Consider the following 14716-nt stretch of genomic DNA (forward strand, 5'->3'; position numbering starts at 1 on the left):
AAGTAGCAACCTGGACTTGCAACTGGCATCTGAAGGGTAGGAGGGCAGGCAGTCTTGTGGGACTGAGCCCTTAACCTGTGGGATCTGATGTTGTAACCAGATATTATCTCCTTGAGCTAAATTGTAGGATACCCAGCTTGTGTCATGGAATTACTTGTATGGGTAAACCCCCCCACATCTGGTGTCAGAAGTGTTGTAATGAGATAGTAGTGTGAGAGTAAAAGAGGACTGGAGTTTTTCCTAATATAGAGCAACATTGAAAAACTACCTAGGAATCTCTTGATCCCACCCCTCCACCTGCCCACCTATTGCTTTCCTCTAGCATCTTCATATGTGGTACTTAGTATGTGTGTACTCAGTCATGTCCGACTCTTTGCGACCCCATTGCAGGAAAGAAAATAGGGTCAGAAATTTGTAATCTATAGAGAATTTTTGAAATAATTTCTATATTTGCAGCCATCCATTTCTTCAGTGTTTACTGTGTACAGATCTATTCTTCAGTTCCTATAAAGGAATATATAGAAAACAGGAAGTTTAAATAATTCTAAGTTGGGCCAATAGCTGGTTGGATAAGATCCTCTTAGCTCAGGAAAACAGAAGAAAGCCAAGCCTCCACTCTTAAGACCCACCATCACCTGCCCCAATGAAACAGCATGCAGGGCACTTTGGAGCCATCTGGAAGAAACCTTCAAGAGCTGTTTGCTAAACTATGTAATATATGAGATGATACTACTCTAATGGTAGAAAGTGAAGAGGAACTAAAAAGCCTCTTGATGAAGTGAAAGAAGAGAGTGAAAAGCTGGCTTGAAATTCAGTATTCAAAAAACTAGGATCATGGCATCTGGTCTCATCACTTCAATAAAAAGACAGAAGGGGAAAAAGTGGAGGCAGTGACAGATTTTATTTTCTTGGGTTCCAACATCACTGTGGAAGGTAACTGCAGCCATGAAATTAAAAGATGCTTGCTTCTTGGAAGAAAAGCTATGACAAACCTAGATAGCATAATAAAAAGTAGAGACATCACTCTGCCAACAAAGATACATATAATCAAAGTTATGGTTTTTCCAGTAGTCATGTATAAATGTGAGAGTTGTACCATAAAGAAAGCTGAGTGCCGAAGAACTGATGCTTTAGGATTGTGGTGCTGGAGAAGACTCTTGAGAAGCTGAAGCTCCAATCCTTTGGCTACTTGATGCGAAGAGCTGATTCATTAGAAAAGAACCTGATGCTGGGAAAGACTGAGGGCAAAAGGAGAAGAGGGCGACAGAGCATGAGATGTTTAGATAGCATCTCAGACTCAATGGACATGAACTTGAGCAAACTCTGGGGGATGGGAAGGACAGGGATTCCTGGCGTGCTGCAGTCCATGGGGTCTCAAATAGACATGACTTAGTGACTAAACAACAACAACCAAGTTTTTACTAATGAGGCTACTAATGATTCTTCTGGTTTAAAAAATTGCCATGGGGGGAATTCCCTGGCCATCCAGTGGTTAGGACTCCGAGATTTCACTGCCAAGGGCCTGGGTTCAATTCCTGGTTGGGGAACTTAGATCCTGCAAACTGCATGACAAAAAAAGGAGTGGGGGAATTGCATAGGAAGTAAAATACACTGATAGTTCAAGTAGAAACTTTTGACTGTTACCAATTAGAAAGCACTAAATGAGATAGTTTACCTAACAATGCAAATTTTTCTTTAATGTCTGGGAAGAGACGCAGGATAAAAGCAAACTTGGAGATCTAACCAATCTATCAAGGCTGCAAGATCTCTAATACATGGTTGGAGAGGGTATGACCTCTAGAAGGCAATTTGGCAGTATCTATCAAATTGCACGTAACTTTTGACTTCACAGTTTTACTTCTATAAATTTATCATACAAATATACTTACACAATGAAAAACAACACATGTACAAAGCTAGTCACTGCTGCATTGTGACAGCAAAAGTTTAAAAACAAACTAAATGTTCAACAACAGGAAACTGGTTAGATAAATTATAATACATCATGAGTGTGATATTATGCAGCTGTAAAAAAGCAAGGAAGCTCTTTATGCACTAATATTTAATGATATTCAAAATATATCTTTTGATCTTAAAAGCAAAGTAGTATGTATGCTATAATATATGCAAAAGGTAATGAATAAAATATATTTTTCTATGTATTATTTCTATCCCTTAAAAAATTTGTTTTATTTTTATTTCATTTTGTGAAGCATGTGGGATCTCAGTTCCCTGATCAAAGAACAACTGTGCCCCTTGCATTGGGAGCATGGAGTCTTAACCACGAGACCGCCAGGAAATCCCCATTATTTCTATTCTTGAATATGCACAAAAGCATGGGAAACTACACAAAAACTGATAACTGATTGTGGGAAAGTTATTACCTATTTTTTTAAAAGAAGAGCCACTGCTTCAAAGCAAAAGTTTTACCTTCTATGGTCTCTCTCCACTGAAACTAACCAGCATGCTTTCTGTTCTTCCCATTCTCTCCTACTGTGTTAGTTATGACCCTTTCTTATAAGGTTGCAACAAAGGTATGAACCCAAGTTATCTCAGGATGGTGGCTGTCAGTGAGGGAGCAAATCAGTTGGCTGACTTGCAGAGAAAAGAGATGGAGGAAAAAAATCTCCCTTCCTGATCATGTTCTATCGTCCAGATTCTAATACCCTCTGAGGTCCAAACTATACTTTCTACTTTTGAAATCTGTTATAAATATCCTATAACTTTATAATAAACTCCCCCCTTTTCTGAATATGTACTTCTTTTTACTGGGCAGTCTTGAGCCAATAATAATGCTAAAATTATTGAACACTTACTATGCATTAAGCACCTACTAGGCATGTTACATATGTTTAATGCTCAAAACTAACATTATGCTCGTTTCACACCATAAGGGTACTCAGATCCAGGAAGATAAACTAACTTATCCAAAGTCACACATTTAGGCAGAACTAGAATTTAATCCAGGCAATCTGATTCCAGTGCTCAAGGTGGTAGCTGCCCTCAATTATACAGTTTATACATTTCCTCTAGACACAAAGTAAATTTGTTGTTCAACGGCAGATGATCCCAATCCAAATAAAAGATTTCCTCATGGTCTAAGGAACAGTATGAAAAGGCAACAAGATAGGAGACTGAAAAGTGAACTCCCCAGGTCAGTAGGTGCCCAGTATGCTAGTGGAGATCAGTGGAGAAATAACTCCAGAAAGAACGAAGAGATGGAGCCAAAGTAAAAACAAACCCGGTTGTGGATGTGACTGGTGATGGAAGCAAAGTCTGACGCTGTAAAGGGCAATACTGCATAGGAACCTGGAATGTTAGGTCCATGAATCAAGGCAAATTGGAAATGGCCAAACAAGAGATGGCAAGAGTGAACATCGACATTTTAGGAATCAGTGAACTAAAATGGACTGGAATGGGTGAATTTAACTCAGATGATCATTATATCTACCACTGTGGGCAAGAATCCCTTAGAAGAAATGGAATAGCCCTCATAGTCAACCAAAGAGTCTGAAATGCAGTACTTGGGTGCAATTTCAAAAATGACAGAATGATCTCTGTTTGTTTCCAAGGCAAAACATTCAGTATCACAGTAATCTCAAGTCTATGCCCCAACCAGTAATGCTGAAGAAGCTGAAGTTGAACGGTCTATGAAGACCTACAAGACCTTCACAAAAAACTAAAAGACGTCCTTTTCATTATAGGGGACTTGAATGCAAAAGTAGGAAGTCAAGAGATATCTGGAATAACACGAAAGTTTGGCCTTGGAGTACGGAATGAAGCAGGGCAAAGGCTAATGGAGTTTTGCCAAGAGAACACGATGGTCATAGCAAACACCCTCTTCCAACAGCATAAGAGAAGACTCTACACATGGACATCACCAGATGGTCAATACCAAAATCAGATTGATTATATTCTTTGCAGCCAAAGATGGAGAAGCTCTATACAGTCAGCAAAAACAAGACTGGGAGCTGACTGTGGCTCAGATCATGAACTCCTTATTGCCAAATTCAGACTTAGATTGAAGAAAGTAGGGAAAACCACCAGACCATTCAGGTATGACCTAAATCAAATCCCTTATAATTATACAGTGGAAGTGACAAATAGATTCAAGGGATTAGGTCTGATAGAGTACCTGAAGAACTATGGATGGAGGTTTATGACATGGTATAGGAGGCAGTGATCAAGACCATCCCCAAGGGAAAAAAAATGCAAAAAGGCAAAATGGTTGTCTGAGGAGGCCTTACAAATAGCTGAGAATGGAAGAAATAGTAAAGACAAAGGAGAAAAGGAAATATATACCCATTTGAATGCAGAGTTCCAAAGAATAGCAAGGAGAGATAAGAAAGCCTCCCTCAGTGATCAATGCAAAGAAATAAAGGAAAACAATAGAATGGGAAAGACTAGAGGTCTCTTCAAGAAAATTAGAGATACCAAGGGAACATTTCATGCAAAAATGGGCTCCATAAAGGACAGAAATTGTATGGACCTAACAGAAGCAGAAGATATTAAGAAGAGGTGGCAAGAATACATGGAAGAACTATGCAAAAAAGATCAACATGACCCAGATAAACATGATGGTGTGATCACTCACTTAGAGCCAGACATTCTGGAGTGTGAAGTCAAGTGGGCCTTAGGAAACATCACTACGAACAAAGCTAGTGGAGGGGATGGAATTCCAGTTGAGCTATTTCAAATCCTAAAAAATGATACTTTGAAAGGGATGCACTCAATATGCCAGCAAATTTGGAAAACTCAGCAGTGGCCACAGGATTAGAAAAGGTCAGTTTTCATTCGACTCCCAAAAAGGCAATGCCAAAGAATGTTCAAACTACTGCACAATTGCACTCATCTCACATGCTAGCAAAGTAATGCTCAAAATTCTCCAAGCCAGGCTTCAACAGTACATGAACCGAGAACTTCCAGATGTTCAAACTGGATTTAGAAAAGGCAGAGGAACTGGAGATCAAATTGCTAACATCCATTGGATCATCAAAAAAATGACAGACTTCCAGAAAAACATTTACTTCTGCTTTATTGACTACACCAAAGCCTTTGACTATGTGGATCACAACAACCTGTGGAAAGAGATTGGAATACCATCTTCTTAAAGAGATGGGAATATCAGACCACCTGACCTGCCTCCTGAGAAATCTGTATGCAGGTCAAGAAGCAACAATTAGAACTGGACATGGAACAACAGATTGTTTCCAAATCTGGAAATGAGTACGTCAAGGCTGCATATTACCGGGCTAGATGAAGCACACGCTGGAATCAAGATTGCCAGGAGAAATATCAATAATCTCAGATATGCAGATGACACCACCCTTATAGCAGAAACTGAAGAACTAAAGAGCCTCTTGATGAAAGTGAAAGAAGAGAGTGAAAAAGTTGGCTTAAAACTCAACGTTCAGAAAACTAAGATCATGGCATCTGATCCCATCATTTCATGGCAAATAATGGGGAAACAATGGAAACAGTGACAGACTTTATTTTTTGGGCTCCAGAATCATTGCAGATGATGTGATTGCAGCCATGAAATTAAAAGACACTTGCTCCTTGGAAGGAAATCTATGACCAACCTAGTTCCAGTTCAGTCACTCAGTCGTGTCCAACTCTTTGTGACCCCATGAACCGCAGTACGCCAGGCCTCCCTGTCCATCACCAACTCCCGGAGTCCACCCAAACCTACATCCATTGTGTCAGTGATGCCATTCAACCATTTCATCCTCTGTCATCCCCTTCTCCTCCTGCCCTCAATCTTTACCCTATCAGGGTCTTTTCCAATGAGTCAGCTCTCTGCATCAGGTGGCCAAAGTATTGGAGTTTCACCTTCAGCATCAGTCCTTCCGATGAACACCCAGGACTGATCTCCTTTAGGATGGACTGGTTGGATCTCCTTGCAGTCCAAGGGACTCTCAAGAGTCCTCTCCAACACCACAGTTCAAAAGTATCAATTTTTCGGCACTCAGCTTTCTTTATAGTCCAGCTCTCACATCCATACATGACTACTGGAAAAACCATAGCCTTGACTATGGTCAAGGACCTTTGCTGGCAAAGTAACATCTCTGCTTTTTAATATGCTGTCTAGGTTGGTCATAACTTTTCTTCCAAGGAGCAAGTGTCTTTTAATTTCATGGCTGCAATCACCATCTGCAGTGATTTTGGAGCCCAAAAAAGTAAAGTCAGCCACTGTTTCCACTGTTTCCCCATCTATTTGCCATGAAGTGATGGGACCAGATGCCATGATCTTAAGTCTTCTGAATGTTGAGTTTTAAGTGAACTTTTTCACTCTCCTCTTTCACTTTCATCAAGAGGCTCTTTAGTTCTTATTCACTTTCTGCCATAAGGGTGGTGTCATCTGCATATCTGTGGTTATTGATATTTCTCCTGGCAATCTTGATTCCAGCTTGTGCTTCTTCCAGCCCAGTGTTTCTCATGATGTACTCTGCATATAAGTTAAATAAGCAAGGTGACAATATACAGCCTTGACATACTCCTTTTCCTATTTGGAACCAGTCTGTTGTTCCATGTCCAGTTCTAACTGTTGCTTCCTGACCTGCATACAGATTTCTCAAGAGGCAGGTCAGGTGATCTGGTATCCCATCTCTTTCAGAATTTTCCACAGTTTATTGTGATCCACACAGTCAAAGGCTTTGGCATAGTCAATAAAGCAGAAATAGATGTTTTTCTGAAACTCTCTTGCTCTTTCGATAATCCGGTGGGTGTTGGCAATTTGATCTCTGGTTCCTCTGCCTTTTCTGGAACAACTGGAAGTTCACGGTTCACATATTGCTGAAGCCTGGATTGGAGAATTTTGAGCATTACTTTGCTAGTGTGTGAGATGAGTGCAATTGTGCAGTAGTTTGAGCATTCTTTGGCACTGCCTTTCTTAGGGACTGGAATGAAAGCTGACGTTTTCCAGTCCTGTGGCCACTGCTGAGTTTTTCAAATTTGCTGACATATTGAGTGCAGCACTTTCACAGCGTCATCTTTTAGGATTTGAAATAGCTCAACTGGAATTCCATCACTTCAACTAGCTTTGTTCATAGTGATGCTTCCTAAGGCCCACCTGACTTCACATTCCAGGATGTCCGGCTCTAGATGAGTGTGAGTGATCACATCTTTGTGATTATCTGGGTCGTGAAGATCCCTTTGTACAGTTCTTATGTGTATTCTTGTCACCTCTTCTTAATATCTTCTGCTTCTGTTAGGTCCATACCATTGCTAGACAGCATATTAAAAAGCAAGAGACATTACTTTGCCAACAAAGTTCTGTCTAGTCAAAGTTATGGCTTTTCCAATAGTCATGTATGGATGTGAGAGTTGGACTATAAAGAAAACTGAGCACCAAAGAATTGATGCTTTTGAACTGTGGTGTTGGAGAAGACTCTTGAGAGTCCCTTGGACTGCAAGGAGATCCAACTAGTCCATCCTAAAGGAAATCAGTCCTGAATATTCATTGGAAGAACTGATGCTGTAGCTGAAACTCCCAATATTTGGCCACCCATAGCGAAGAAGTGACTCATTAGAAAAGACTCTGATGCTGGGAAAGATTGAAGGCGAAGGAGAAGGGGACGACAGAGGATGAGATGGTTGGATGGCATCACTTACTTGATGGACATGAGTTTGAGTAAGCTCCGGGAGTTGGTGATGGACAGGAAACCTGGCATGCTGCAGTCTGTGGGGTCGCAGAGTCTGACATGACTGAGCAACGGAACTGAACTGAACTGAATGGTCTAATTTCAGGCATTAGAGAACTGAATCAAATCATGAAAATATCGTGAGGCATATTTTTTCAGTGGGGCCTTTATGAGCCCTTCCAACTTTGAAAGAGTTGGTTTGATGAAAGAACAACAGCTGTACCTGAAGTCAACCAGTCAATCAGAAGAAAGGCTAAAATTTAATGCAATTTTATTAGAAGCCTGTAAATGCCTGTTACTAATTATATTACAATTCCTGTAAGTGTCTGTGAAATACTAAGTGGAGAATTCACATAGGACTCAGGCAGGATTGAACCATGGATGTTAAAGGGACACAAATAACCTAAAATGGTCACCTCTCTCCACAGAAGAATGGGCCAGAGGATCCAAAAACAGACCCAAATATTAGGGAATACAATAAATGTGGTATTTCAAGTCAGTTGGAAAAGACAGCTTATTTCAGTAAATGATGCTGAGACAACCAGTTAGGTATCTAGAGACTGACCTCAGTTTAGACACCAAAACAAACACCAACAGAACAAAAATTTAAATGTAAAAACTAACCAGGGATAAATACTGGAATTTACAAAAAGCTTTCAAAGCATAAGATCTGGAAGCACAGAAAGAAAGAGTAACATATTTGACTACATAAATATTAAGAAGATGTCTGTGGCAAAAAAAAAAAAAAGCCACAAACAAAAATTAAATGAAAACCTCCAGGAAAATATTTGTAACATAGTTGACAAAGGGCTGATTTCCTCAATAAAGTTTCAAACAGTTAATATAAATGATCAATAGCCCAATAGCAAATGGCAAAAAACATGAAAGGCTATTTTCAGGGGAAAAAAAGAAATAAAACATATAAACATAAGGGGGAAAAAAACCTCATAATTAAAGAAATGAAAATGTAAAAAATGAAACACCATGTTTCAGCTACAGTTTAAGAAGCAATACAGTATAATGGTTAAAACTAATTGCTCTAGAGTCAGAATACTTGAGAGTGAATCCTGGTTCTGCTCCTTACTGTACATTCTCTTGTTTCCTAGGCCTGGGTTCTTGTGAGAATAAAATGAGAAAATACAATAAAAAGCAAAGAAGACTGTGCATGGCATATAGTAACCGCATCAGTTCTTATTATCAGGTGGACAAAAACAGGAAGACCACTGGTATAGTGTTGGAAAGGGAGTAGAGAACTAGGCACTCAAGTATACCGCTGGCAGATGTTAAACTGGCACAGTGTCTTTGAGTAGCAATTTGATATTTCTACTAGAAAGAGTCAGACACGACTGAGCGACTGAACTGAACTGAAATGAACTAGTGTTCTAAGTTCATAAACCCTGTGAGTTAGCAGTTCACTTTTAGAAATGTATCCTACTAGTCACATACGTTCATAAAGACATATGCTTCCCTCTCTCTCTATATATATATATCTTTATACTCATAATGATATATAGGTAGATACAGATTTTCATTGCAGCAATGTATGTAACAGCAAAAGACTGGAGATGACCTAAGTATCATCTAAATTAGACTAAAAAATACATGACGGTATACCCTAAAATGAAATAATATACTGCTATGAAAAAATTCCCCAAAATGGTCAAAAAAGCAAATCACCAAACAATGTGGACAGCTTACTCCCATTAGTCTAAGAATGCATATAACATTTCTGGAAGGAGACACAAGAAAATAATAACAGTAGTTGCCTCTGAGGAGCAAGAATGGGAGCTGAAGTCAGATGGAGATTTGCTTTTTATTAAATACCTTTCTGTAAATATGAAACTTTTTTCCCCATGTACATTTTTTTAATGAAACAAAAACTAGTTAATTAAAAAAATAAGAGTGCAACCATCATATAACATTACATCTCTATCAGAAAAGCATACCAGCTAAAGATAGAAGTTCTAAGAGAGATGATGCTTGCTTAACTATAATCATGGCTTTAGGGACCAAAATATTATCACTCTAGAGAGTGATGAGAACCACAGAGACTAAACACACGAGTCTCATTTCCAGAGCTCATATTGTCCATCTGTTAACTAGCTCTAAAATAAGAGCTGCTTTTAACTCCATCCCTAGAAGTGTATGAGTGTTCTTGTACTTGGTGTATTGATTGGGATGACTTTGGGGAAGAAGGAAGGGAGAAGGATTGACAATCATCCGTTAAAATGCTCTCCTGGTTCTCAATGATCTTTTTTTTTTTGACAACTTATTTCTTAGTTTTTTTCCTTTCATCTTAACACCTTACACATAAACTTTATAATTCAGAAAGCACAATTCCACTTTCTCCCTAACAATCCAGTAGATGGGTCTGATAATGTCATTTTAGATGAGTCTCAGAGAGGTTGCCTAATCCAACAGGTATTAGGTTTGTGTCCTAGCACCACCACTTAATCTTCTAAATCTGTTACTTTCCACACTACAGCCTTCTTTCATCATCCCTGCTCAATCTCATGGCACCAACTCCGGATTCCACCTCAACCCAGCCAACATCAAGCACCTGTATACTTAGGCCCTATGATTCTAGAGAGTGATGGCAGAGACAGGAGTCAATTAAGGACAAAGGATAAGATATGTTTTTCTTTATAGGGACAAATCTGAATCAACTGCTTTTTAGAACATCATTTCTTCCTTCTGTCTGAGAAAATGAAGTAGTGGACCCTATAAAGAGGGTCTTGGCAGCACTGAGCACCTACCATACTATGACATTATCTAGATACTTTATTCACTTTACCTTATTTCCCCTGTAAAGGTTCTATTATCTTCACAATACAAATGACTACAGAAATTCAGTGAAGCGATGTCAATTGCTTTATATCACACAGCTCCTATGTTCCTGTGTTAAATAAGGACTCAAACCGCAGTCTCTGGCTCTAAAGTATGTTGTACATTACACCACTCCACCCAATGAACAAATACTGCTCTTGGGGCTCCATGATTTGCAAGGGTGGTTAAAGAGCCCAGTCAAAGACAATCTGGAAGTTCTTAAGCATGCTAAGAACCTGGAAGTTATGCTAGAAAAAAGTCAGGGCTGCTATCCAACCAATTTTCCCATATTTATTTACTCTGTCCCTCACATCTCTAAAATGAAAATGCACCTAAGTTTCAGGGGAGAATATTGGGGGCACTATCAGCCAATAAAATGAATAACAAGAAGCAAAAGGCAGCCCCTGCTAACTGCCAGGCGGTCCTGGAAGGGCTGCCTTCTGCGGTTGCCAGGCAACAAAGGTAAACAGCAGGAAGTGGCAGGATCATGGCCACTAACTACAGTGCCAACCAGGTAAGCACTTTTTTTCCATTTCTTTAACATTTAATTTTGCCTTCCAGAGTCCACCTTTTGCCTGACCCCTCCCATAGGATTCTGATTACTGAATAGACCAAAAAAAAAAAGTGCTATATGATAGTATTTTTTTTTTTAAACCTCCTTGGCTCTCAAGGGAGGGAGGGCCCAAAGGACAAGTAATAAGTATTTCGGGGTCAAGTTTGTAGGCTCTAACCCAGAGGTCAGCAAATTTTTTTCTGTAAAGGGCCACAGAGGAAATATTTTAGGCTCTGTGGGCCAAGTGATAAAATCAAAGATACTATATCGGTATGAGAGAAAACATTTTCCATAAATATTTGACAAAATTCAAAATATAATAACAGTATAATTTTTTTATATTATTAATGAAAAGAATGAAATTCTTATAGGATGAGAAAATATTTTTGCTTAATTGGGACACAAAGTGTTCCCGTTTATCAAATCAACTGCAAATGTTCATCTATTAAAAACAATTCTTAGCTTTCTCAGGCCATCTCAAAACAGACAGGAGGATAGATTTGGCCCATTGGCCAGAGTTTGCTGACCCCTGGTCTAGACCAGCACTATAATAAAAAGATAATGTGAATCACAAATGTAACTTCAAATTTTCTAGTAGCTACATGCTGCTGCTGCTGCTAAGTCACTTCAGTTGTGTCCAACTCTGTGCGACCCCATAGACGGCAGCCCACCAAGCTCCGCCGTCCCTGGGATTCTCCAGGCAAGAACACTGGAGTGGGTTGCCATTGCCTTCTCCAATGCATGAAAGTGAAAAGTGAAAGTGAAGTCGCTCAGTTGTGTCCGACTCTTAGCAACCCCATGGACTGCAGCCTACCAGGCTCCGTCCATGGCATTTTCCAGGCAAGAGTACTGGAGTGGGTTGGTAGCTACATGAGAAACATTTAAAAGAAAAAGTTAATTTTAATAATATATTTAATTTAGCCTGGTAAGTCCAAAATATTATTTCTAACATTTAATCAATATTTTAAATTATAATTAGATGTTTCACATTCCCTTTTTTTTTTTGGTACTAAATCTTCAAAATCCAGTATTCTTTATATAGCTGACCCTTGAACAAGGCAGGGATTAGGGCACAGATCCCCACGCAATTGAACATCTGCATCTAACTTAACAGTCAGCCCTCCATATCCAGGGTTCCACATTCACAGATTCAACCAACTATTGATCATGTAGTACTATAGTACATATTTTTTGAAAAAAATCTGTAAGTTAACTTGCACAGTTCAAACCCATGATGTTCAAGGGTCGACTGTACATACAAAGCACCTCAATTTGGACTGGTCACATTTCCAGGGCTCAAGAGCCACATGTGGCTAGTGGCTTCATGTTGAACAGCACACAGACAAAATGACTTACATCCTCTTTGCAGTGAGTTAAAGATTCCTTAGCATGGTTGTTCATGCCTTTGGTCTTCAAATCTAAAGAACTGTGTCTAGCTATCATTTCCTGGGCTTGGGACCTGAGTCTCAGGGATTCTCATCTTTCTCTCCACAGTACGAAAAACCTTTCTCACCCAAGTATCTGCAGAACTGGTCTCTTGCCAAGCCAACAAAAGAGGTATTCCAGCTTCAGTTCACCCTCTTTACGTCACAGTCTGTGTAATTCACTGGCACCTAAACTCTTTCAGCATCCTTTGGATTCCCATAGCCTCCTCTCCTTCAGCCCTTAATTCAAATTTAAGCCCTTCAGATACTCTCTCCCACTTCTCCACTCCATCTTTACAAGCACTCTTCTCTCCACCTCTACCCCAGAGGATTTCTTCCCATGAAGGCTATACTCAGATTATTGCCGATGATCGTGGTCATCTGCTGCCTTCAGTGCCCCGTTCCAAGGTGAGATATTCATCTCCATTCTCATCTAGAAAGTTAAAGAACCAAGGCATAGAACTGGAGTAACAGAGGGAAGACTTGTAATCTCCTGCAGCCACTGCTTGGAAAATTAAAGTGCAATCTAATTCACATTGTAACAAGAGTGCTCCCAAACTTCCAGCCAATAGGATAGGTTTAACACCCAGAACTCCTTAAGTTGATGAATGATTGGTATAAAATGAATACCTTCAGGTGATAACACTTATATAGTGGGTACCCTGCCAAACTTAGGCTAAGTTTAAGCCAGTGGAGGTAAAGGGGATTAAAAAATTAGGGCCATCTAAATAAGAAAGGGGGAAGAGATTGGTTAAGTTATGCTTTCAGTCTTGTCTCATGACAATCCCAAAGGTAAAAAGATGGAACCAAGATGAATAGAACAGACCTGCCAACAGGCCAGTTGCTGGGAATGAGAAGCCCTGTTGAGGAATCCCATCTTTTTCCATTTAGGCAAGTCCTTGGGGCTCCTTCATGGGCACCTGGCAAATGCCTCTGAAGATACCCCCTGCTCGGGCAATCCTGACCTCCCGTACAGCTGCTGGTGCCGCCTCCCTCACCAAATGGATACAGAAAAATCCTGATTTACTTAAGGCCTCCAATGGGTTGCGTCCTGAAATCTTAGGCAAGGTATTTACTTCTTCCACTTAACTAACCTCAATCCTATTTTCTTTTCAACCTCAGAAATGCCTATTGTTATACTACCACAATCCCAGCAGGGGGAACCTTTAACCAATTCTGTCTTATCCTGTTTAGTCCTTAAGCAACCTCTTCGGCCTGAAGGGATAAGTTAAGGACATCTTCTCCACCCAACCCATCTCCCCCCTTCACACAGTACAAAATGATCTGATCTCAAGGGGAGTTTAACTCTTACTTGAAACCTGACTTCTTGCCCATGGGATAGGGAGAAGGGGATTTAGAATTGAGATGGATTGAGAATGATCTAGGCCTAACTGGAAACATAATTGTCTCTTCTGTTCTACCCATGACAGCCCCATGATCCAGACAGTCAGAAGAAACTCAGGAAGTCTATCACAAAGACTGTACAACAAGCACCAAGTCCCACCATAATCCCAAACTCCCCAGCCTCAAATCTCAATTCCCCAGATCAACTCCAAAGCTCACATCCCTCTGCAGGTCACACTCCATGTCCCCAAAGCCCACTCAACTCTCCAAAGTGCCCATCTGGAAGCCCGTGTTTGCCCTATGCAGGCCGTAATGTAGCTGAGATCCAGAAATGCAAACCTGCAACTCCGTAAGGGACTAAGGGACTGAGTGACTTAAGGAAGATCCCGCCTTAATCAGGGAAGTTACAGATGGGAATAAAGGCAAATTTGTAAAATAAAACTTTTTTTTTTTTTTGTTATTGGAGTATAGTTGCTTTACAATTTTGTGTTAGTAACATTGTATGTTGAATCTTTTACTGACTTGAAATTTTTCTCTTCAGCTCTTGAGGTAGGAGGTAGATGGGCATCCCCCCCAACTCCCCCAAGGTAAAGCGATTGGAGATTCATTCCCAATAAACTGAAACTCCACTCCAAGATGAGAATAGCAGGACAATTAAGGGAGGCGGCTGGGCCCTGCTCAAACCACTTATTTCTCCCTCTGGAAGTCAGGAGATCTCCCCGACCACACATGCACCTAGGCTCCTTGCAGGCAAAAGCGGGGAGCAATGTCAAGGGATGCTCTACCCATAACACCTCTTCAGTAGAATCTACCTTGGCTAAGAGATGTGTGCAATCACATGAGAGAATCCTGATATACCACATACGGACTGTGAACCAGACAAATCAAAATGATTGGCCAAAGGAAACCAACAAGAAATGCCTCAT

The 14716-nt window shown here is 40.1% G+C and overlaps 1 protein-coding gene across 2 annotated transcripts in view; it reads left to right on the forward strand.

Annotated features, from left to right (window-relative positions):
- CFAP126 (cilia and flagella associated protein 126) overlaps positions 1–14255 on the forward strand; it is a 28994-nt gene extending 14739 nt beyond the window's left edge. Inside the window, exons 1-5 of one of the 2 annotated variants that reach the window (XM_043451007.1) lie at positions 10001–10983; positions 12517–12579; positions 12774–12854; positions 13338–13514; positions 13877–14255. In XM_043451007.1, the coding sequence (XP_043306942.1) occupies positions 10957–10983; positions 12517–12579; positions 12774–12854; positions 13338–13514; positions 13877–14143 (615 nt within the window). In that variant the 5' untranslated portion in view covers positions 10001–10956 and the 3' untranslated portion in view covers positions 14144–14255. Of the gene's footprint in view, positions 1–10000; positions 10984–12516; positions 12580–12773; positions 12855–13337; positions 13515–13876 lie in introns of those variants that run through there. The other variant, XM_043451006.1, reaches the window with a different exon arrangement.
- The last annotated feature ends 461 nt before the right edge of the window (positions 14256–14716 follow it).

Source organism: Cervus canadensis, chromosome 2, assembly GCF_019320065.1.
Source record: "Cervus canadensis isolate Bull #8, Minnesota chromosome 2, ASM1932006v1, whole genome shotgun sequence".
Taxonomy (NCBI): domain Eukaryota; kingdom Metazoa; phylum Chordata; class Mammalia; order Artiodactyla; family Cervidae; genus Cervus; species Cervus canadensis.